The sequence below is a fragment of the Thunnus albacares genome, chromosome 21 (genome assembly GCF_914725855.1).
Source record: "Thunnus albacares chromosome 21, fThuAlb1.1, whole genome shotgun sequence".
NCBI classification, from domain to species: Eukaryota; Metazoa; Chordata; class Actinopteri; order Scombriformes; family Scombridae; genus Thunnus; species Thunnus albacares.
Window position 1 is genome coordinate 13,300,767 of NC_058126.1, and position 24,476 is coordinate 13,325,242.

General features: G+C 42.5%; 3 protein-coding genes across 14 annotated transcripts in view; 1 reads left to right on the forward strand and 2 right to left on the reverse strand.

The window, feature by feature from the left end:
- Positions 1–474: 474 nt before the first annotated feature.
- spice1 (spindle and centriole associated protein 1) lies at positions 475–7,763 on the reverse strand. 2 transcript variants are annotated; one of them, XM_044339641.1, is made up of 18 exons: positions 7,565–7,763; positions 7,240–7,335; positions 5,897–5,944; positions 5,508–5,648; positions 5,270–5,372; positions 4,903–5,021; positions 4,639–4,727; positions 4,323–4,465; positions 4,068–4,193; positions 3,682–3,956; positions 3,273–3,404; positions 3,024–3,150; positions 2,776–2,877; positions 2,226–2,668; positions 1,221–1,425; positions 1,059–1,137; positions 777–843; positions 475–667 (listed from the first exon to the last, which is right to left on the reverse strand). In XM_044339641.1, the coding sequence occupies exons 2-18, from the start codon at positions 7,333–7,335 to the stop codon at positions 611–613; spliced, it is 2,352 nt and encodes a 783-aa protein (XP_044195576.1). In that variant the 5' UTR covers positions 7,565–7,763; the 3' UTR covers positions 475–610. The 2 variants fall into 2 exon arrangements, with proteins under 2 accessions (XP_044195576.1, XP_044195577.1); XM_044339642.1 differs by lacking the exons at positions 5,897–5,944; positions 7,240–7,335; positions 7,565–7,763 and having other exon boundaries at positions 5,270–5,371; positions 5,506–5,588.
- Positions 7,764–9,891: 2,128 nt separating this feature from the next.
- Positions 9,892–16,627, forward strand: LOC122972512 (protein shisa-2). Its single transcript, XM_044339681.1, has 2 exons — positions 9,892–10,807; positions 15,218–16,627. Exons 1-2 carry the CDS (start codon positions 10,504–10,506, stop codon positions 15,784–15,786), a joined length of 873 nt encoding a protein of 290 aa, XP_044195616.1. The 5' UTR covers positions 9,892–10,503; the 3' UTR covers positions 15,787–16,627.
- Positions 16,628–18,770: 2,143 nt separating this feature from the next.
- atp8a2 (ATPase phospholipid transporting 8A2) overlaps positions 18,771–24,476 on the reverse strand; it is a 51,047-nt gene continuing 45,341 nt past the window's right edge. For 9 of the 11 annotated variants that reach the window (XM_044339622.1, XM_044339621.1, XM_044339623.1 and 6 more), the window contains 4 exons: positions 23,610–23,698; positions 23,308–23,412; positions 20,357–20,448; positions 18,771–19,783 (listed from right to left, as the gene is read on the reverse strand). In XM_044339622.1, the coding sequence (XP_044195557.1) occupies positions 19,689–19,783; positions 20,357–20,448; positions 23,308–23,412; positions 23,610–23,698 (381 nt within the window). In that variant the 3' untranslated portion in view covers positions 18,771–19,688. Of the gene's footprint in view, positions 19,784–20,356; positions 20,449–22,667; positions 22,699–22,915; positions 22,971–23,307; positions 23,413–23,609; positions 23,699–24,476 lie in introns of those variants that run through there. The other 2 variants (XR_006399757.1, XM_044339624.1) reach the window with 2 other exon arrangements.

Here is a 24,476-nt window from a genome sequence, read left to right on the forward strand (position 1 = left end):
TCAGTCATAACTATGAGATATGGAAATGATAATTGCAAAATAAGGCCTCTGATTTTTCTTTTGTTTCTTCAATATGCACTTCTGTTCTCCTGAAGAACTACAAACAGATTTTGATTTGTAAAATCTTCACCAACATGGGCACCTTAATCCCTCTGAAGCTGCATGTTTACACATTTTGCACATTCCAACCATGATTTAATAATAAAGTTACTCTAGTGCTCTCTCTCTCTCTCTCTCTCTCTCTCTCTCTCTCTCTCTCTCTCTCTCTCTCTCTCTCTCTCTCTCTCTCTCTCTCTCTCTCTCTCTCTCTCTCTCTCTCTCTCTCTCTCTCTCTCTCTCTCTCTCTCTCTCTCTCTCTCTCTCTCTCTCTCTCTCTCTCTCTCTCTCTATCTCTATCTAGTGTCTAGTATCTAGTGTCATTCCTAATGTCAAAGATTTCTAGATTCCTTTATAAAAACAAAAACTGTGTGTGTTGGACAAAAAAAAAGGGTTTAATTTTAAAATTCATCGCGTTTAATTCAGTCATTTAAAAACATGTGGATAAAATACTAAAAACCCGATTTTAATAAAATTTCCTCAGCTTCAGGTTGAACTGTTACTCTTCTTCTTGTCATCGTACATGAGCGGACAAGGCAAACCAGCCTTCTCGCTCTCTCCGCTTCTCCACCTGTTGTAGAAAAGGAAAGGATGTTTTTTTTTTTTAGATCCAAATAATACTATTTTGATGAAAAGTAAGAACATCCATGTAATTCTATACTCTTTTTGTGCATCTGTACCTGTGTGTTGCCGTCACTGGCTTCTCCTCTAAAACTTGGAGAAGAAGACGCTTCAGAACCAGCTGATCTGCAGCACAGAAATAATAATGTATAACGGACAGTGTGTGACATTCACAAATACATGTACCAGTCAGCCATGTCCTGACTGTAAACATCCAGTTTATGAGTGATGTTAACATGAGGAACTACATGAAAAATGTAAAAGAATGTGTAAATCCAACGTGAAAAACGCACGCCAACACCTCACTATAAACGTCTCTCTCACCCAGCTGAGCTACTCACCGTCTCTCGGCACCACCAGCCTTGAACAGGGGCTGCTGTGAAGGCATCAGCACGGACACCTCTGGACTTCCTCCTCCAGCTGAGAATGATATGATACAAGGATTTATAAGTCATCGGTACTCAAACAGCCAGACAGCAACATGCCGGGTTGATCCTAAGTACCTGCTGTGTGCGGGCTGAAGGAGGAGGGAGGGACGGGGGAGACAGAGGGGGAAACTTTGGCTGAAACACTTTGCTTCTGCTGCTCAATAAGCTCCAGCAGTCGACCCCTGGCTGCTGTACTTTGCCTGTTCAGCTCGAGGAGGCGCTGTTGCACGCTGCTCACACTGGTCACGCTGCTCACACTGAGGGTGTCATAAGCCGTCACCTAACACAGACACAAATACTGTGTGAATGTGGATTATCATCACTTAAAACTGATTACTGGGGCTTCCTGGAGCCTTAGTACAGTATTACGATCATCCAGGTTTGGATCTGACCTCTCTCTCTCAATCCTCTCTGTGTGTTTGTTGCGTTTCAAAGCATCTTATACAGAAAGGCTAAAAGCAAAAATGACTACAGGTCTATCTATGAGCACAATTTCTGTAGATCTGGTGGGGCAACAAAAAAAAAATCTCCTCTTATTTAGTTTTGAGAAAAAAAGTTTCAATGGAGGAAAGATTAATGGAGACTAAGATTAATTCTGTTCTCTATTATCCTTTAGATGATAAATTGAGATGATTACTTACATGTGTACAATAACTAGCATTTTCTTTTGATTTCTTTAATTAGACATTTTCAAAACACTTAACATGGACTTTGAAAGAGAAGCATGTAATCTTCATAAGCCACAACATTAAAGAGAAGAATATTTTGTGGTAAAATTTATTTACAAAGCTTTCTTTGAACATATGGCCAATCACATAGATTACTTCCCCTGTAGTTAGTTGTATATATATTTTTGGGTATTTGTATATTATTGTATAATGATTATAAGTATTCACTACACTTTTGTTATCTTTCTCCTCAAAGTATCAAATCTTATTTTCCTATTTTATTGCTATCTTGTTTCTTCACTTGCTGTTCTGAAACCTGCCCCAAAACAAATTTCCTGTACACATGAACTTGGTGAATTAAGTCTGACTCTGATTCTGATGTGAGCTGCCACCTGGAGAGGCTCAGTCTCACCTGATTAGTCTGTTGCTCTCCTTCAGCAGCCTGGATGTGCAGGCTCCGTCTCTCTGTGCTCCTGGACGCTAAAATCCTTCTCTCACCAACACTTTGAGGTGTGACTCTGCCTGAGCTGCTGCAGGAGCTCGACCGTTGTCTCTGCTCCCCACCACTACTGTTAGGCGATCCTCCGGTGCCTGACCCGACGCTCTTAGCCTGGCTGAGCTGTGCTCTGATCAGTTCGTTCTGTCTGCTCAGCTGAGCGATCTCAGCCAGCATGACCTCTGGAGAGAGCTGTGAGCTGAAAGGGTCGGAGGTCAGTGATAGTGAGGAAGTGGAAGGCAGACTGGTGAGAGGCAGGCTGGTGAGGCTGGAGGCCGAGCTGTGGATCTTTAGGTCCTTGCAAGAATGCAGGATGTCTACAGCAGGAAGCTCCTGATGCAGTGGCACAGGATGAGGCACTGTGGAAGAGGAAGAAGGGCAAAAATATGCTTCTTTCAGTGAACTAAGTGAGGATGACATGAGCATATGGCTGAAATTAGATAATAACTAAAAAGAATCAGGTTACCAGGAATTTGTTGCCAGTTGTCTCTCTGTTGAGGTGGGGAGAGCAGAACAGCAGGAGGAACAGAAGCTTGTGTTTGCTCAGGAACAGGTGCAGACTGACAAACTGTACAGACAAGTGAAAACCAATTATTCACCATTTACCGCACTAGTATCCATGCACAGACTTACACACACACACACACACACACACACACACACACACACACACACACACACACACACACACACACACACACACACTGTATGAACCTGCAGCTTTGATGTCAGATTCTTGGGGTGGATAAATGTGTCCCCCCATTTGTCCAAGTCCCCCCATTGCTAACACCACTGTGTCCAACTTCTGCTCCAGCTCTGCTGTCCGCTGCTGCAACTCTGCCTAAAGAGAAAACGAGATAAAAAATAAACATTGACAACTTCTTCCTTGATACATGATCCATCAACACAGTAGGAATCTGGACAATATACTAGCGTCAGACTGTAAGTTACCCTCCGCCTCACCTGCATAGTGGCAGCCTCTTCCCTCAGAGTCATGGTCTCAGCAGTAAGAGCATCAATCAGCCCCCGCTGCTCTCTCAGCTTCTCCTCCAGTCTTCTTCTCTCCAGAGTCTCATTCTGAACTTCTTCTTCTCTCTAACAACGAGAGAATGAGATGAGTTAAATATATGTAATGAAATCAAGAATGTACGAGCATAATGTCAGACATCAAGGCGATAAGCAGTAACAGCTTTACTCTCAAATGATTTCATACTATAATCTTTAAAATCTCCCATGATTAAGTTTCAAGAGGCAAACAGTAGCACAAGGCCTCCATGAGCAAAGCCGGTTTTGTCCAGCCTTGTCTGTCCTTGTGTACAGTATGTCTTTAAGAGTGTTTAATAAAAAGACTGCATTGGATCTGTTTCAGTACCTGTTTGATGAGGTGCACTACACGCCCTAAAGTGGAGACCAAAGCGACAGAGAATCCAGTGAGGCCTTGCTTTCTGTGCTGTTTTGGACTCTGTGCTGACTCTGCTACTGTTTCAGGACTCAAAGAATCCAAGTCGGCCTCCACCTGACCCAACATGGTCTGCAGCAGGCCCAGACTGGACTGGTCCCCGCTGAGGGAAGCAACAGAGGAGGCATCTAGCTCTGAACTCTTAGAAACACACCTCCTAGTCCTGGTGGTGCGACTACTGATCCTGCCTGAAAAACACATTCAAAAAAATAAAACATATGCTAAACATTTCACGATGATGACTCATTTAGTCTCATATGACTTTCATGAGTATTTTAAAGGGACCTTCCTGATATTACCTGAGTTGTTGAGAGGCAGCTCAGGGTTCAGAACTTGAGAAACCATGACTGATGGTTCCTCCTTGGCTTCCTCTGACTGACTCTGTCTGGACCGAACACGCTGAACAGCCACTGTGGCGTTTAGAGCTGCAACAAGGTCACACATGATAAAAAGTATATTATTACTGGTGGATTGTTTTAATAGCTGCATGAAACAAATAATCTTGAAAGTTTTCTGATCAATTCTATACACTTTGATAAGCTCATCAGTTCTACCTGTTTGGTCTGGTGCTCTGCCTGATGTGCAGGGAGTTACAGGAACATCATCTCTGTGTCTCTGGTCAGAGATTGGCCGATGGACTTTCTGCCGCTGCACCGTTCTACTTTGAGTCTTTGCCTTCATTTTCCGTAAATTCGTCCTGCAAAGAAAAGCAACATGAACAACGTCAGCAGGGTTTGACACTTCAGTAATAATCAATTATTAAGATATTTCCCTCCTTACAAGGAGCCACCAGTCAAGTCTCTTATCTTATCATATCTTATCTTTGATTGTGCTGGAGGGTGACACGGTTTATCTTGTAGGCATTAGTACCTTTGGACGACATTATAGTCTGAACTGCCAGCATGACAAGTATCTTCATCACTGTAGTCTTCCTCTGAAGCTTCTAGTTCATTGAGAGCCTGAAATGAGCCATATGACACACACAAACATGTAAGCAACGTCCTAGAAAAAAATGGAAGTAATACACTCAGACATACATCACATTACTATTAAGGAAAATAACAAATACATTGATCAAAGTTGGTAGAGACATGCAGTACAAATGTATACATAACATCATCTTAACACACTTGCCTGTTGGTCCATCATAGACTGGCTGAGGAGTGACAGCTGAGTTGGAGGATCTGGCCTCTGGAGAACAGGCAGTGCAGAGTCAAAGTCACAGTTTGGAGCCATGGTCACACTGGGATGCCCTGTGGAAACAAACAAACATACTGTATACAACTGCAGGAGAACATAAAAGCTCAGAAAGAATAAAGAGAAATATCGGCATTAACATTTTGTTGGAAGGTCAAACTATATTGTTCAAAATGGGGACAGTTTTTAATAGAAATAAACTATAAGCAGAGGACTAGAATGGACTCCATGTTAGTTTTTACATCTTTGATCCTCTTCACAATGCATCTGTGTATCTACAGAACAAAGCAAATAAGATTGCTACCAGTCTGCCTGCGTGGAGCGTCTCCAAACAAGTCTTTGACCACAGCCATGGCTCTATCAGAGCGGGCCAGCACATCTTGCAGGAGCAGCTGGTCAGAGAAAACCTGCAGCGATACAAAACAGTACCATCACCAGCAGCAAAGACACTGTGATCAACTCAGTATAGGGCTGCAACATCTAGTGAGCACAAAAAACTGTTAAAGTAACAGTGAAATCATCATCATCACACAAACACACACCTCCCTGATGATGCTGAGGCTGGCCTGGTCCAGAGGTGCTGGACTCCCAGCGTGTCTGAGACGGGATTTCAGGGCTCTCTCTCTCAGCTCCCACTGAGCCGCTGCCTTGTTGTGGGACTTGTGAATCTCATGCCGATGACTCTGAAGTGAAAGGAAAAAATTAGACTTTCATCTATAAACATTTATCCATTAATCTAACTACACGTTGAGATAGTTTATTTAAAAGAATATAGTCTGTATAATGACAGATGCCTGCTACAAGGTAAAAAAATCCCAAATAATATTTTAATGAGTGCTCATTCATAATGAATAGTATGAGATGAAACATGTACACATATAACATCAAAAAAGCACCATTCACACTACAAGCAGATGGTCAAACATCTTACCAGCTCTGCAGCCGTCAGCTTGTGCACAGACAGGTCATTGACGGTGCTCTGAAACCAACAACACACAGCTGTCATTACTACTACTGTAACTGTTCAGTGTTTCATTGTTTTAAAAATCAATATATAGTTTGTACACGGGTGGAAGAAGAGTAGTAGCAGCTCCTACTAACTCGCATTGAAAACTTCACCTGTAGATAAAAGGCAGCTCTTCTTAAGGCTGAATAGGAATTACTGCCTAACTACTCTCCACTAAAATGATGCTCTCAAAATGTAGATATAGCTAATCGATAAGAAACCCTGATTCTGTTGAGCCATCACTAATAACCCAGATATTTATTGATGCTTATAATTTAAAAAAATATTAAAAGGCAGCATATGCAAATTATACAAACAAGGGCTTCACCTCAATTAATAAAAATTCAACCAATAAGGCAGCAGCGGCGCTCGGAAAAGGAAGCTAATATATCAATATCAGAGGAAGTGTGGCTTCAAGCATGGGAAACCCAGTCTACTTCCACTTACTCCTTGTTTTGGAGCAATTTCTGCCCCAAAAACCTGATCTGTTTCTTCATTACTCCCAAGCAAAAATCCAAATTAACTCAGCACCCCTGCTGCAGGGCGTATGGATCAGTTTCAGTGGACCATGCACATATTTTTTGGTCCTGTTCATGTATGTAGCCTAAAGCCTTGAGAAGAAAGGAATGAAGTGGGCCATTTAGTTTCAGAGATTCTGGACGTGAAATCTGATTTCTCTTTCACCTTGTTGTGCCTTGGAAATATTCCCAAAGGTCTCAGTAAAAGTGACACATAGATTTTGAAGATTATTATGGCCGTGTGTAAAAAAACAATTACAAAATGCTCCAGAGGAACCCTCCCACCACTGCCCTTCTTATCAACATAATCTGCTCAATTCACTCCATGGAAAACATGACTTTTACCCTTTGACTTCAAAAAGAGAAGAAAATGGGATTGCTATAATCCTGGATTTTTAGCTAGTAATCTTTTTGTCTATCTGAGCCCTTTTCAATGCATTATAAACTGTACCTGTGCTCTTTTCTTTTACAGATTGTGCTGTCTTGTCCCAAACCCCATCTGTTTGTTTGTTTTTTTAATGTAGTGATATTCTTTATCAAAAAAGGATGTCTTCCAGATTACTTTATGAAGGATAAAGACTCACAGCAAACAAAGGAAGAATACCCTCCAAATTGTGCAGCATAACTGTAGGCTACTTCATACTGGCTTAAAGTGTATCCCAAAAAAGTACAAGTACATGACCAGCTCCACCAGTGTAAACTACATAGTTAGCTTTTTTTCAGCGGGGGGGGACAGCTGTCTGTACTCACCACCCACTCTCTTTTGGGAGCAGCTGCCTTCTTGGAGCGCACAGGCCTTTTTCCTTTGGTGTGTTGTTGAGGACGCCCAATTCTCACAAATGACATCTGTTTACAGAAAGTATAAAAAGATTAGTCCTGTGGCTTCAGTGTTGTTTTGTAACGTGTTGTACGTTTATACTTAGCAAGTATAATACATACATATAAAATATATATATATATAAATATATATATAATGTATATTTGTGTTCATTGGGCCAGGCTTGTGCAGCTTTTCTTAACGGTAAGTTAGCTGAAATGTGATATAACGTTAGCCAAAATTTGAAAAAGCACTTACGTTTTCCGTTGTGAAGGCCCAGTTAGTTGTAAGAAAGGCGCCCCAGTTTATTTATGAGTCTGACACCTTCACTATAAAGCTAACGAACCTTCACAGAGAGTTGAATTAAACAAGAAATATCTCGTTCAGTTTGTTGTGTCTGTGACAGTTTTTCAACAGTTGCGCGCCACTTCCTGTGCTGTTGCCACGGACACCGCTTGCACCACAGTGGAGCATGACGGGAAATGGAGTAAAATGGCAATAATCAGTGTTGCAGTGGTGGAAAAAGTAGTCAGACCCTTTACTCATTTTACCAATTTTTCAAGTGACAGGCTCCCTTACCTATTTTACCCATTTTGCTTATTTTTCGAGTAACACCCCCACCCCCATTACTGAAGTAAAAGTACCAATGCAGCAATGTAAAAATACTCCATTGCAAGTAAAAGTCCTGCATGAAGATTCCCCCTCAAGTAAAAGTACATAAGTGCAGCAAACCGTAGGCTACTTAAAGTATTGTAAAAGTAGTGGTTTGGTCTCTCTGACTGATATATTATTACATATGACATAATTAGATTATTAATACTGAAGCATCAGTGTGTAAGCAGCATGTTACTGTTGTAGCTGCTGGAGGTGGAGCTATTTTGAACTACTTGATATACAGTTAGGGTCACCAGATAAATCTGAGGGGTCGTGAGATGATTAATGGGAGAGGAAAGAAGAAAAAAAAACAAAGTTCTGATACACAAATCCGTTTTCAGTTTTTGGATTTTTTCTCTAATCTTTGACATTTGGTGAAATATTGGATCATTTGAACATTTATTGAAATGAAACCATGTGAGAAGTTTAGAGGGAGAAATCACTATTTGGTGCACACTGCTTTTTGTAAAACGTCAAAAGCCGAAAAGGTTGGAAACCATTGATTTCATCTTTAACAATGTGTTGTATTTTAAAAGCTCGTTATATTATCCATTGTGTCAAATCTTCATCTGAAAAGTAACTAAAGCTGTCAGTGGAAGTATAAAGTAGCATCAAATGGTAATACTCAATTAAAGTACCTCAAAATTGTACTTAAGTACAGTAATTGAGCAAATGTATGTTACTTTTCACCACTGCAGTGTGGTGAGAAGTATTCACATCTTTAATTGAGGTAAAAGTAACAATAAGACAATGTAAAAATACTCTTGTACAGCTAAAGTCCAACATTCAAATGTATATTTGTGTAAAAGTGCAGAAGTATCAGCAAAATGTACCTAAGTATAACATTTGAAGTACTCGACTATATTAACATACAATTATATTATTATCAATGTTGCATTAATAGGCAGTCAGCATTTAATGTGTAGCTATAGTCGACGTTGAGCTAGTTTAATCCATAACAATGTATAATCGGCCTATTTCAGTAAACTAATCACATATTATGTACTGTAGGCCTATGTAAAATATGCAAAGTAAACATAGCAGTTATATAAATGTAGTGAAGTATTTGTAGTATAAAATAGCTTAGCATTAAATTAAGTTCAAATATCCCACAACTGTAATTTATATCAGGCCTACTTAATTAAATATGGCTCCTCTTAGTCACATTTCACCACTGGTAATAATAACAGTAATGTCTAGAAAACAAATGTGAATGTCAGGCCTAACTAGGGCTTCATGGTCTGTTACTATTATGTATTATGTGCTATTATGTAGCCATTCATTCAATCTTGCATCCGGAGATGATTGCCAGATGTTTGCTCCTTTGCAAACATCTGGAAACACCACTAGATGGCAATGTCAACATGCAGATCCCCTGTGGGTGAGTGGAGAAGAGGAATGCTTCCAGATGCAGAGCCAAACGGCTTAAAGACTCAGCTGCTCTTCACCAGAACAAAACGGAAAGATATTCAGGAACAAAGCTCGAATTGAAGAGAACTTTGTTGATGCCGTGACAAGACATGAACAATAGTTTGCGGGAAATACACAAAAGCGCAAAAAAAAAAAAAAAAAAAAAAAGTAAGTAGTGGTTGACAGATGTGTAGGTGATCACGATGAAGGCTTGTATTGACAGTGATTGACAGCAAATGCATCCATAATTGACAATTAGTGTCACCAATCGAAAACATTTCTAAAGTTTCATGTAAACTGGAGATAAAGATGAAAAAAGATGGTTTGGAAGCAAAAGCAGGTGCTCATTTTATTGTGCGTTTCGGGATTTATTTAAAGGCTTGAACCGGACGTTGTGTGTTATTCTTTACATCTTGACACTGATAATTACTGTAATATGGAGGTGGTGAGTATTTGCATCTGACTTTTTTTTTACACGCCCCTCTCTCTGTGACGCAGAGTAGGATAGACTCTGCGCGCTTTAGTTCAATCAGGCTAGACTGGCCCAGACCTGGTTCACTGACTTTTGACGCTCAACAATGCGGACCACGCCACAAAAGTTTGAAAAGTTTTCTTTGCGCACGGGGCTGGCGGTCAGAGGACTCAGGATAGACTGCAGCTGTGCGCCCATGGATCAGACTACAAGTGTTGGTTTCTCTGCATCCCTGTGGAAAGTCATTTGAAGAGTGAAGAGGAGACATGAGCAGCCTCCCTGCAGTGCCAAAGGAGATCATTTAGTCTTTCCATACTGGATTTAACCCGTGGCTTTGACGGTTTACAGCTGGAATCTATATAGTACTATATAATTTGTGTGACCATTCAATAGTATAAGTGAGTGTTTTGTACAACTAGAGGATAATCACCTACACGGCGGAGTCGTTTTTGGAGACTTGGATCTGAATTACGCACGGGATTGCTCTAACAAATGACAGCTTCTAAGTGGTTTCTTACCCTCTCACTTCACCCCCTCAACTTCCTTCATCGCACTCTTCCACCGTATCACCTCTCTCACCGGGTCAGACGCGGGGATTGAAAGCCTCTCCGTCTCTCTCTCCCAGTGCGCCAGCGTGCGGCCGCGGGCCACCTGGCCGAGGATGTGGGGAGGAGGTTTCCCTATGTCCGTCACCGTGATTGTGACTCTACTCCTGGTCATTATCGACGTGAAAGCCAGCGGGGAGTATTGCCACGGCTGGCACGACTCTCAGGGAGTCTGGAAAGAAGGGTTCCAGTGCCCGGAGAAGATCGATGCAGAGGACGCGATCATCTGCTGCGGGAAGTGCGAGCTGCGCTACTGCTGCTCCAGCACGGACGCACGGCTGGATCAGGGGAGCTGCGACAACGACCGACAGGCTCAGGAGCCCGGGACAGAGAGCAAAGAGAACAAGGACTCCGGTGCAGGTATTAGCCTATAATTTCTTTGAGTTTACATGTTAACCCATTCCTGCTGCAACCACTTCTACCACAAATAATAGTACTTACGTGCTTAAAACAAATAAATCCTGGATGTATATTGAATGCAAATGCGAAATGCAACGAAAAAAAGACATAAACAAAAAAGAAAAATATCTAAAAGCTAAATTTAAAAAGTGATGCAGTGACTCTGCTGGCTTGAATGTGTTGACAGGTTGTTTTAGAGTGTGGTGACTGTCACAGTAAATGCCTATAATCCCTTTTATAGACTTCATTGTTATTTATGAGAAAGAAAGACTGAGAAGTATGTCAAAGACAATGAATCAACTAAAACTAATTGAGCTGTTGCTTCAGTGTTGTGTCTCCCTTCACTTCAGATTCCAAATTAATTTAATTGGAAGTATCTTAGAAACCACAATAGCAACACAGTGTTGACGCCATGCCCAAAGCGCATGCACAAGAAGTCTTAAATTTGATATTGTGAAGTGCAGGCCTATTACAGGGTTCAGTTTCCTCTCGTAAACCCAACAGACCCACAGTATCTCCCTGTTAAGAGGTTCATCTACTGCCTGTCCCGGTTGGCAACGACAGCTGCACAGGAGACAGCAGACTCCTCCAAAAAACCAGTTAACTGCGCTCACAAATGGCAAACTGTGCCGTGCTGCACTTTATAAATAGCCGTGTTTGTTCTGGCCTGTAACAGTGCAGAGGGGCCGGGCTCAGATCACGCTGTCCCCACGGGGATCAAGTTTGGACTTGACCGGATCTTGGACAGTGGCTCACCAAAAGGCGCTGACAGCTCTGTTCATAAAAAACACAAATCGCGTTATGTATCATTTCCTTCCAGACTCGTGGATTCCCTCTCCCATCGTCAAGATCCTCCTCTATTCCCCTGCTGCAGTCTCTCTGGTGTCTGTGGGCTTTCTAGGGATTCACACTCAGACCTGCTTTAATCAAGACACCCATATATACACATGTAACCTGCATTTAACAGAGGCATCATTACCAAAACCACAGCAAAACATTAAACCAATACTTTCCAACTTATCTGGTGGATTAGGTGACAAAACACACATTTTCTTCCCCTTCATCATTGCTTACATTCCCATAAGTTAATCTACCAGAAAGCCTCTTGAAGCTGCATCATAACGTAAATAAAAGATGAACAAGGAGATAAGTGCACCCCGAAAAAATGGAGCAAATATTGAACATCAGAGAAAAAGGCAACACAGGCTTTACTTCATATTTCCCTGGGGGATATTATGCCCTCTCTTGGACCTCCAGCTATAATCTGTCATTTGCTAAGACTATCATGCCTTATCACAGCAGGAAGAGGTATATACATTTCATTCATTGGCCTCCAGCCAAAATAACTTAAAGAAAAGCAGCTTTTTTTTCCTCTCTAAGAAGAAAGAAAGTGTGTTTTTTTAATGCACAGCCCAGCTCTGTTGCATTTTATTCATTTTTCATATGCTTGCAGCCTATTAATCATCCAGCAAAGATACACACTGTGATGTCAATGAATAACAGGCAGGAAATTATTAATGTGCTCAACATGAAGAAACATATGGTATTTAGGAATAGGAGAATGCCCGTGGGATAGCTGAGGGAGAGACAAGGGAGAGTCCAGCCAGCCAAACCAGCCAGCCACAAAGACTGTGCCCAAAACAAGAGCTTAGTAGAGGGGGCTGCTGTTACTGCAGCATGGCTGCCACAGCTCAACTGCAGCAACAGGTGTGGAAGAGTGACAAGGAACAATAGGAGTGTTTCAACCCCCATGTGCACCAAAAAGTGATTTCTGTGCTGAGAAAATCACACATAGTAGCAGGAGGTAAAGACATAAAGTGTTTTCTTGAAATGTTGTAAGCAGTCAAGTCCTGAATTTGTCAAAGTGAGAACAGTAGTGGAGAGTAGCTATGTATGTTTACTCAAGTGCTCTGCATAAGTACAATTTTGAGGTACTTTACTTAAGTATTTCCATTTTATGCAACTTTATACTTCCACTTCCCTACATTTCAGAAAGAAATACTCTACTTTTTACTCTGCTACATTTATCTGGAAGCTTGTCGCTCATTACTTGATTTAGATATTACATTAAAAACATATTACATTAAAAACATATAATGAGCTTATAAAATACAATATTACATCAGTGTTTCCCAGTTTTGTCATGAGACCTTTTACAAAAAAAGCAGTTTCTGGCTCGAGCTCCTCACGTTTTAGATATCTGAGTTGTTAGCAGTTCCACTAAGATTGATTTCCCCTCTAAACTTTTCAGATGGTTTCATTTCATTAACCGTTCAAGGCCCAAAGAAGTAAAATTATCCAACACGCAGACACAAACAGACACAGAAAAACATAAACAAAGATTAAGATTCTTCTTTGCTACCTCATTAATCAATTCATGACCTCTAAGATTTATCTTGTGACCCTTTGCAGAGGAGTCAATCCCTATGTTGGGAAAAAAACTGGACTAATTTCATCACATTATATAAATTACTTAAAACTACCTCCACCTCAACCAGCTACAGCAGTAAAATGCTACTTAATCATCGACGTATCAGTAAAAATCTAATAATGTCATATCTGATAAAGGTTTCAGCTGTTTTACTTTTGATACTTTCAGTAAACTTCTGTACTTCTACTTAAGCTGGAGTTTGAATGCATGACTATTACTTGTACTAGTCCCTCTTCCACCCCTGTGCACACTGAACTTTAAGTGTTTTTTTTTTTTCCCTTCATCGCTGATTTACAGTGCAGCATTTTGGACTCTGCATTGAAAGCGGGGATGAAGTAACACAAGAAGAAGTTTTTTTGCAATTACTAATCCTCATCAGCCTTGCAGTGGAAACGGAGATGTTGAGGTGGAGGCCATATAAGTGCAGGAAAAGAGGGCAGTGAAAAGGCTCCCTGGGACATTTCTGCTCTTTTTTTTGTAACTTATATATGTGTGTTTCCATAACACACTTATAGAAAGAGTCCCTGTTAAAACCTGTTTATTGGAAGGTGTGTGGCTGTGAGGTACCTCTGAAGTTGACACCCTCTTCTTGTCAAAAGGGAAATGGGTCAAGGTCCTAGTTTGTTTCATGTCACCCTCTCTTGGCCTCCTTTGCCACCAGCCTGTGTGTTTTGCCACTTGGACCTCCAGCTTTTAGCAGGTCTCAAACAGTAATCCTTTTAATACCTGGCTACTTTTGATGAGCATTTTGAAACGTTTCTCAAGGCCGTATGGATGTATTTCAAAGAACCCAGAGACAAAAGGAAACTGGAGCCAGTTGCTGCCTCTCTCTCGTTGGCATACAGTTACACCTCCGAACACACGGGCACATTCAAAGCGGAAAATAACTACACCCTGTGGGAACAATAAAACACAACTAATCACTTATAGTGTAACATGGCCGTTATTGTGTTTGCAAGGTGTCTGTGAGAGCGAGCATGGGAATGGACATTTGAGGGAAACACCTCGGGAGTGACCTCATCTCGCCTGTTGCCCCGTTTGTGCCAACAATGTCCGCTAGTTTGCGCCTTCGCCATTAGTACAGTTAGAGCAAAAAAATATGATTCTTTTTAAAGGAAAGTTACTGTTGATCATGTTTCAAGGTTGTTGTTGGAGCTTATCCTGCTCACTTATCAAGTTTAAAGACATCCAACTGGAACTGAGATCCTCATGACTTCATAAAATGATGCTCTTATTGGTAGATTTGTAGGTTTTATACAAGCCCATTGTTGGGAGTATGATTTGCTGGTTTAAATATAAAGGCAGAAAAGGTCAGTGAGAAGGAATGGGCTCGCTCCTTTGATTTAAAGAGCTGAATAACCTCCCATTCAGCTACATTAAATCAGTCAACTTTAATACCCTTCTTTAAGCAGAAGCCAAGTACTGTAGTTCAACTTGAGTAACTTATTTTCAAAGGGCTGGTCATAAATAGCCGAAGAAAAAGAGGGGTCACAAATATCTGCTGGCAGCCTGGCTTAAGAATGTCACCCATGCAAACATACACACATACACACACGCACAAGCACACACACATACACACACACACACATGGGTGCAGGGTCGAGGAGGTTGTAGACACAGCAGGGCGCTGAGGATTAAAACAGATCAAAACAAAGTTAATAACTGCTAATGAGAGCCCGAGGCTCCCTGGGGACCCAATCCCAGTGTACCTTCCATTCTTCTACTCTAGTCCAAACACTCTTCTCTGCACAGTCTTTTGTTTCACTGTCTTACTCAATCTCCCCTCACATGTAGGAGCTTTGCCTGTGCAGAGAAGCAAGACATGTGAATGTGCGCCGGTATTTCTTTGAAGTTAAACCTTCACTTAGAAGTCAATATTTTGCCACAAAAGCATCTCTGTGAGCTGCTATTTAAAGTGTTCTCTTTTTCTTTCTCTGTAGTTCCCATCTATGTGCCGTTCTTGATCGTGGGCTCGGTGTTTGTGGCTTTCATCCTGGTGGGTTCTGTGGTTGCTGTGTGCTGCTGCCGCTGCCTCAGACCCAAACAGGAGCTGTCATCAGGAGGGGCATCAGGAGGCGGTGCCAGCGGTGGGCGCCTCCTGGAAACCATTCCCATGATGTCCAGTGCGGGCACCTCTAGAGGCTCATCCTCCCGCCAGTCCAGCACAGCCACCTCGTCCAGCTCCTCTGCCCCGCCCGCTGCCTCCCGCCCCGCTGCCCCTCTCATGCGGGCGCAGGCCTCCTGCTGCCTGCCCCCTGACGCCAGCGTCTTCGTCAACATGCCCACCAACTTCTCTGTACTCAACTGCCAGCAGGCCACCCAAATCATGCCTCATCAGGGACAGTTCCTACACCCGCAATACATCGGCTACGCCCACCCTGTGGCCCCTGCCGCAGCATTCCTGGACCCCACCCAGGGAGGATACAGACCCCTGCAGTCCCCCTGTCCTCCTCCCACCGGTGGGTCCAGTGTCACCAGTGACCAGAAATACCCTCCAGTGACTGTGTGATGAGGGGCCAACCTGCAGACCACTCTGCCACTTTGTTGTGAAGACTAACTTGTGAAGTTTAACCTGTGCGGGCTGCGCCTGAGACCTTCAGTGGACACTGCCAGAGTGGAAAAGGAAAGGCAAGAGTCAGACTCACATGAAGGACTCATAAAGCCGTTACTGGCAGCAGGGCCTGCTCTGCTATTGTGAGTGGTGTGTGTCTGTTTAGTGTGTCATATGATCTCTTGGCAAGTTGGAATGAGCTAAGCTCAGCCTACGATGGGGTAAGATGGATGCATAAACAACTGCATAATGGTGGGTTACACAGCCCAGATGGGTAATAATGCACAGCTCAGTGCAGCCTGCAGCTCAAATAAAGACTGTGCATGTGTTTGTGTTTGCATGTATGTGTATGTGAGAGAGAGAAAGAAAAGATTTGTTGGTTTATATGTGTAGGAATGAGTGATGACTGGGTGATTTATAGCGGTGAACTGTATGTAAAGTGGATATTCAAGCAAAAAAAAGAATTATGACCACATGCTGTGTTTATGCCATGTGCACATCTGCACTTGTGAATGATTGTGAATGGTATACAATACAGAATATGTTTGTTTGCGTTTAAAGTATGAGGAAATGAAGCATGTGAAAAGATGTTTGTACTGTACGTGTGTGAAGTGTGGAGGGATGTGGTCGTATGAGTAACTGTGAGTTAACTGCATGTAATGGGAAATGCAGGTGGTGTGATGTGAAAGGCAGTCACAATCTCCCTGTAGACCATTTAAACTCTAATGAAGTGAACACAGGACACAGACTGTAACACTCCACCCTACTATATAACCCCCCTCCTGCCACCCAAAAAGAACCCCCCCCCCCCCCCCCCCCCCCCCCACAAAAAACAAAAAAATACTGCCCCAACTGCCCTGAGCGGAAACACACTCAGACCCCAAAAATGAAAATATTCATGCAAGGCTGGCAGTTAATGTACCTAAGAAGTGTGAGTGTGTGACATAGAGAGGGAGTGAGAGGCAGTCCTCTGAAGATTAGAGTTAATTATACAACGAAAACTCTGCCAAATACCCCCTTCACTTCTCTCCTGTGAGAGGTGTGTGTGTGTATGTGTGTGTGTGTATTTAACACTCCCACAGTTCAGTGCATTAGCTGAGGGCACGGGTAGCTCCAGGGCAGCTTTGAGTCACTATTTTCCACATTAGAAAGGAACAGAAATGGCAGTTACTGGTTGTTCATGTGAGAAAAAAAAACGAAAAAAAAAAAAACGGAGTGAAAGTTTTGTCAGCCATTCTGTGTACTGTTGTGCAGCTGGGTCTGTAACATGACTGGTAACTCAGTAACATGCAACTTCAGGAATGTGCTGCTCCACTGAGCGTGCAGCCAAAGATGTCCCATAGTGCTGAAACTGGTACGTCTGTGTACCTCATCTGTATTCCGAGCACAGTGTCTGTAAGATACAGTAGGCAGCTTGTGTGCGATAAAATAAGAACATCTGTAAAATGGTGGATTCATTTAGATCCGATGTGTTTGCTCCCTGTGAAATACAGTGATTTGATGATGCAGGAATGACATTTTTCATATGAATTTGAGAAAATAAACAACTTTTAAAACAGAAAGCAGTGTTTTGAGAGCTTCTTTTACCTTCGTCTGTCATAAATATACATGTTTTGTGCTTTTAAAGCCATGAAGGGAGATTTTTCTGTTGCCATGGCCCCTCCAGGTGAGTTATATTTACATACATACATGCTCAGAGACAAGGCTTGGTTCACAAAGCTGTGTGGTGAATGGGTTTGCACACAGAAGTGTCTCAAATTCTTAATCCCCTTGAAACACACACACATACTTAAGCTATTAGAAACACTTCTTATATACACACACACACTTACAGACAGCTCTACCACCCACGGTGGACAGAACGAATACCTGTCACATCACCCGAAACAATAAACCACAACAGTTGACAGTTAAAAACTATGACGACGTCTTTGAGCCTGTGGAGGTGCAGTGTTGGCAGGCTTCTCCAGAAACTCGGCTAATGTGGAAAGCGGAGCGGGCCATCAGGGAGTCACCGGGGATGAGCTGAGAAACTTAAATGGCTCTCTGGCTCCAGCTAGTCCGATGGATTCTCCATACTGGAGCAGCTGTAGTCGGGTTTGGGCTGGGACGCATCCAGGAAGGTGGGTGGGAAAGGGATCTCCAGTTGGACTCCAGCATCCAGGGACGGGAAGGGGGGGTATTAATCTGCTAATGGTCTGTCTACACCAACTCTCCTGAGCTCAGAAAGGGAGCGTGGGAGAGGTTTGATTCTGTTAATATATGAAACTATAAGTATTTCATGCACAAATCATCCCCTTTGATCTTTTTTCTTCTCTATTTTCAGCACAAAACTCCCCCAAGTACTTTCACTGTTATTCAGAAAATGCATGAGTGCATGAGTAGTGAGCTTACAGTCAGGAGACAGAGACATTTGGTCAGGCCATGGATTGATTAGATTTAATGTTTAGGACTCGGATGGACAACCCCCCTCCCCTCCCGACCCTTCAGTCTTGCATTCCTGAACCAGAGTGTCCTCAACAGGAAGCACAAGGACAATAGACTCTACATTCAGACAAATCCCAGAGCCAGAAAAACACATGATCCACGCAAGTGTCTCAATCAGATCCCTTCTGTTCAGACGCCTATTAGCACTAGTTCAAGTAAAATATTCCTTCTAAGACGTAAATGAGTACAAAAACAGGCATTAATGAAAAAAGAAATTATAAACACATACACATGTCCACTTTAATAAAAAATAAAAAGAAAGAAACACTGTCCAGTAGAGAGTGGGAGTCCAACAGAACTGAAGGAGGAAGCTCTAATGCCAGGCTGCTGCTGCTGCTGCTGCTGCTGCTTCTATGTCAGCTGACGATGCTAGACAGGTGGCATCAGGAATCACAGGAGCGGTCGGAATTAAAAACAAAAAAAAAACTAAGTGGAATTTTTGTGCCACAGAGGAGGAGAGACGAGGAGGCTGCCAGATGGAGAGATAGGAAGGAAGGAATGACGGGAAAGAGAGAGATAAGCAAGAGGAGGGAGAGGAAGTAACGGCGGGGTGAGGAGGCGTTGCAGGGTGGTGGTCCAGTTTAGGGTGAGCGTCTTGCCTCAGTGACATCACTGTGATGTTTGGCAGTGAGGCTTGGTGCTGCAATGGGACGAGGTTTGGTGCAGGGGGTGCAGGGCTCCGGTGGTCCTTGGTCTATGCCTTTCTCCCTCCCTTTTTGAGGAATTCATCTGCGTCTGTGTGTGCGTGTGTGTGTGTGTGTGTGTGTGTGTGTTTATTTTGACGTCCCCTCCTCCATGTCGGCATGTGATGACAGACTAGCTAAACCCACCTCACGAGAGGGAGATGAGACAGAACTGTGGAAGCTAACATACACACACAAACACGCGCAAACTGACACACACATGCACACAAACACAGGAGCGCCAAATGCGTGCAGACACACATGCACAGGCAGATACAGACGCACTGGAATGCACACACACACACACACGCACACACACACGTTAACGCACATTAACATGAACCAAACCCAGTCTGTGGGGTATACAGATATGAGAAGCAGTCTCTGAGTTTGACTTGTCATGTTTGTGCGTGGATATGATTGCTCATGCCTGTGCAGCTTGTGTGAGTTTGGAGAATGTTTATTCCGTATAGTCGGCCTGGTCCCTTCTCTCAAGTCAGTCCTCCATGCGCCAGCGACGGCCTCCACGCCTAACCGTGACCCCCACCCCTGTCCAGGGGTCAGGTCAGTGTTCCCGTAAGGCCACAGCAGGGGTCGGTCACCCGGCGTGAGGGTGTCACATAAGTCTGTCTCCGCTGTCACCTTGACAACCATTGCTACGGTGAGCTGAAGCCTTGGTCTGGGGCGGGGCTAGAGGCTGGGGCGTTGGCGGGTGGTGTCGTAGGAGCGCACCACCTGGGATTGGGACACCACGCCGTGCTCCTCCTGAGAGAAGGCATAACCATCTGCAGAGGGAGAGAAGAAGACAGATTTCAAATGTTAAACAGAAAAACAGAAAGTGCAGTTTACTTTACTTCACATTTTGTTGGCTGTGCTTTTACTTCCACCAGAAACTACAATCTAAATCTCTCCGCCAGAAAACAACAACAAAGACTGCAACTACTGAATCATAAGGGGTTTATTTTGCTGGTCACTCAGTGTGTGTGTTCTTAGCCAAATATTATGCAAATAATAGGACTCAGGTCCTCTTTTATCAGTTTTATCAGTACTCTATCAGTAGAGTTGCTTTCTGGTTCAAATTGCTCCATGTTTGGTTTAACAGATATGTAAAACAGACCATAACTTATTGTTCTCCTCTTCTGCATACTTAGTTTATAATGAACATGTATGTATGTGTGTTTTTAAGACACAAGAAATGTAATAAGAGTGAAGTGAGACAAACACAATTCTCTTTTCCACTTAGAGGTTACTGAAGCCACTGAGAATGGTCGACAATATTTGAACTTAAATTACAGCCAGGTACCAGCTATCAAACTTGGATAACGTTGAAGTATGTACGTTTAGAAAAAGATACTCACGTGACACAGTCTGCTGCACCGAGTTCGAGCGTCCTACACTTGAAGGCGTTTTCCTAAAGACTCTTGTCAGCAGATGGGCTCGTTCGTTTAGACTGCAGGAAAAGGAAAGACAGAACAATTACTCCAGTAGTGTCACATAAACACTCAGTTATAAAGTAGGTAATTAAAGAGAATTTTCACTACTTGCACTACGACACAGCACCATTACTAGCTACTGTGAAATATTTCTTAAATCAGAATCCTCAGTGCCTTTATATTTCTTTATGCTCTCAGCTCCAACCAGCGGGAGGTCTAACAACTTTTAAGACACTCCTCCTATATGAAGGATACGAGCCAGAATTAAATTTCTTCTTTGGGGATCAACACTTATCAATAGACTAACAAAATCTGAGCGGTTTTAAAACCCAGAGGTGGGTAGGAGGTAGATCTGAGTGCTTCTGACATTTAATTTAACCCAACAGTAAGTCATAAACTTGCCGCAGGGTAAGAGGACATCCACAGTAAACTATTCCTCACCACCCCCCCACTCTTCACTCCTCTCCTCTCTTCTCCCCCTTTCCAAGAAGAAGACTGGATCCTCTGTTCTGAGACCACACGCCGTCACGGCTCCTCTCCTCCCGTGACCAAAAATAACTAAGGCCTTTCCAGATATTGCACACAAATGCACGCATGCACACATACTTCTTCAGTTCATATCCGTCTCTCCAGTCTCATCACCATCATTGCAGCTATTAAAGCCATAGGTGTTGGGTGTAAATGTACTGCACTAGCAATTTTATTTGAAAAGATATATTTTCGACATTTATCTGCCAATGGAGCATTAAATTCACACAAGAGGGGTTTCCCTGGCGCTTGCTCAGTGGCTCTGATATGATGATCAAGAGAGTAGTTATGGACTAGAGCCACCCTCCTCAAGGACAGAAAATTGGAGCAAGTAGTTAGGAAATTTTGAAATTACTGTAAGTAACTGTTTGGAAACTTCACTGAAGTGTTTGTCAAAAAAGGGGAAAAAAATCAAGGGCTCTGAACTTTGCTTAAGGAGTCTTTGGCCAAAGAAAATGATGTCTGTTAGATAGATGACAGTGCCGAGTGAATGATAAAAGACTAAATGGTGGTTGGACAAATAAATGAAAGTCTGACGGATCAATACGACTCAACTTGTCCTTTCCCTTGTTGTGATGTTTCTGTCAGGCCTCCTTCTGGATTCAAAATGGCCCAAAGATGTGCTCCGTTTGAACTCTTCCCCCGAGACTCTCCTGTACTCTACCTTTCCACTCCTTTCCCATGCCTACACCAGGACCTCCCCAGGAACTACAAACACAGATGTGCTCTTTTCCATTTTGCTCCATTGCCTCTCTGCCCACCCCTACTCTACTCCTCTTATTCCAAATGGAGAGGACTCAAGGATCCAGTCCTGCTTCCCTGGCTTTATATGCAGGGTGAGTCCAGGACGGGGCCCTGCGTAAGGTTCGGGAGGAGTGGTGTGGTAACTCAGCCTTCCCTTTCCAACCTGAAAACATACCTCAGACTTCTCTCCTTTCAAGAACCAAACTGCTCTAAGAAAGCAGCTTGTCATGGTAACTGACTGAAATCTATTTTTTTAGGCATTATAGAGCATCATACAACTAGCAAACAGTGATGGAGTAAGTACTCAGACCCTTTATCAAATTAAAAGTAGCACTACCATAGTGCAAAAATACTTTGTTACAAGTAAATCCTGCATTCAAAAAATGTACTTAACTAAAAGTAAGAAGTTTAATGACAAAATTATACATAAAGCATCAAAATTAAAATACCAAAATGCAGAATGGACCCTTTCAGTGTGTTTAATTCTTATATAAATTATATTATCAGATTATTTTAACTGATGTATTCATGTATAAGCAGCTTTTTAATGTAGTAACTGGTTGGGGTTGGGTTAATTTGAACTACTTTATCTGCTGTTGGGTAGTTAAATATATAAAAACTATCATGTTTTATTTGTCGGTCAAATGTTTTGTATCTGAGAACCTGATCTGAGTAAAAAGTGCAAAAGTACCCTCTGAAACGTAGGCCATACATACATATAATTAAAGTACAAGTACCTCAAAATTATTCTTAAGTACAGTATTTGAGTAAACGTACATGGCTGCTTTCCACCACTGCTGGTAAGTGTTCAAACCACTACAATCCTAATTACATACAGCATCTATAAATAAAACAGATTTCTCCCAAAACTAAACAACGTGATCAGTTCTAACACATCTTTAGTGACACCACACACACAAGGCTAAATCACAGCGATTGAAACTACAGACTACAGTAAACACACCAGGTCTGTGCAGCAGTTCATATTGATCCACCTATGAAGAATTCCAAAGATGGAGACATTTATGGACATAGAAAAAGAAAAATGGCATGTAAAAAATTATACTGAAAACAAAGGAGAATGTGTAATAAGGGAGAGATAGAGAGATATCAACTCAGTTAAAAGGAAAACAAGTGAAGGCCACTCCAAATCAGCTTGCAGGTCATTTGAGGTCAGTTCACACAGTGGGAGAGGTCAAACCCAGTAACTACCTCTGTGCGCACGTGACAGCTCTGGCTCTATGGGACCTCAGCCTTGGCTTCGGCCCTGTGGACAGTGCCACCGGGGGAGTCAGACATGTCATTTTTCACACATACAGAAACATGATAATATAAATAATGATTGTCTCTTAACTAACTGTATGAGTAGCGCTACTAGAATGAACCTTGTATAAAATCATCCTGTAACAAAGCTTTCAGAACACATATTTGTGTCATATGTGGCTACAGTATTTGACTGATGAGGTAGGAACCGTATAAGAAAAATAAATGCAATGGAAGTAAAAAAACTAATAAAAACCAACAGAATAATCCGATTGTTGACACAAATAAAAAAACTGGTTGCAGATGAGACCCTATGTTGATTTGCTGTGTGCTGTACATACCTGCGGCCGCTGGCATCCCTAAGTACAGCTGCCCCTGGGTCGACGGCTCGCGCCTCCAACTCCTGCACCTCCTCCAAGAGAGACTTCCTCACAGTGCGACGTGTGCTGCAAAGCAGAAATAAGCTCATCAGACACATAAAGGAAAGTTTGAGTGTTTTAGTTCGCAGACACATGTGATTCATAATGTAAAGTGTGCTTAAGTGTTGACACAGACTCAATATGGGTTATGTAAACGCTTCGGTTAAGTTAAATAGTCTCTGTATGGATTTCCCATGTATTTATATTAAATGTGTTTTACTTACGCTGTCCAAGCAAAGTCTTTGAGTAAACACGCAGTAGGCACCAGGACCAGGCCCAGCCAGAAGTGCCAGCACTGCATCACACTGCCAGCCTGCAATGACAACACACAGGCTCCATTTATTTTGCTCGTATATAAATTCAGATTGAGTATTAAGTCATTTTTCTCTGCAGTGAGCACAGAGAAACACATGTGGCGAAGGCAGAGAGAAATTTGAGACAAGGCACACTGAAAGCCATATACAGCATAAAAAAAAAAAAATTCAGAGTTGGCCGAAGTTGAAAATCCCTAATGTTAGCCAAACATATTTAACAGCTTTCTCACACCCCGTATCTAAACCACAAACTGGATTTAACACAGTATTCCCATAACTGAAATACAATGCTCCTGTGATGCTTAAAGACGAAAATGCTGGTGACTAACCACAGATCCCCCCTACCTGTCCCTGCAGCCTGGCTCACTGACCTATGACCCTCATCCTCAGTCTGTCTTCAGGGATTAATCATGCATCTAACCACCGCCTGTCTGTCTGTCTGTCTTACCTCTTACTCCCACACATCTCTTTCTCCTGTGGTTCCCTCCAATCTTACTCTTTCACAACTTCCTTTCATTATGCGACTGTATCTTCTGTTACTTGTCTTCGCCTGTTACTGTAAATCCCTCCAATTTTGCCTTTATTACCCAACATGTCCCCTTTGGTTATCTTTAGTGTTTCACAAGCCTGAGGCTTAGTCTCTAGGCGTGAACTTTAAAGTCAATAGGCACAAACACTTCATGCACCGTGACGTCCCTAACTTCAATTTTATTGCCTGTATCATGTGTTTCCTGTGTCCCGTGCTTGGATCCAGAGATATAGAGACAATTTGGCTCC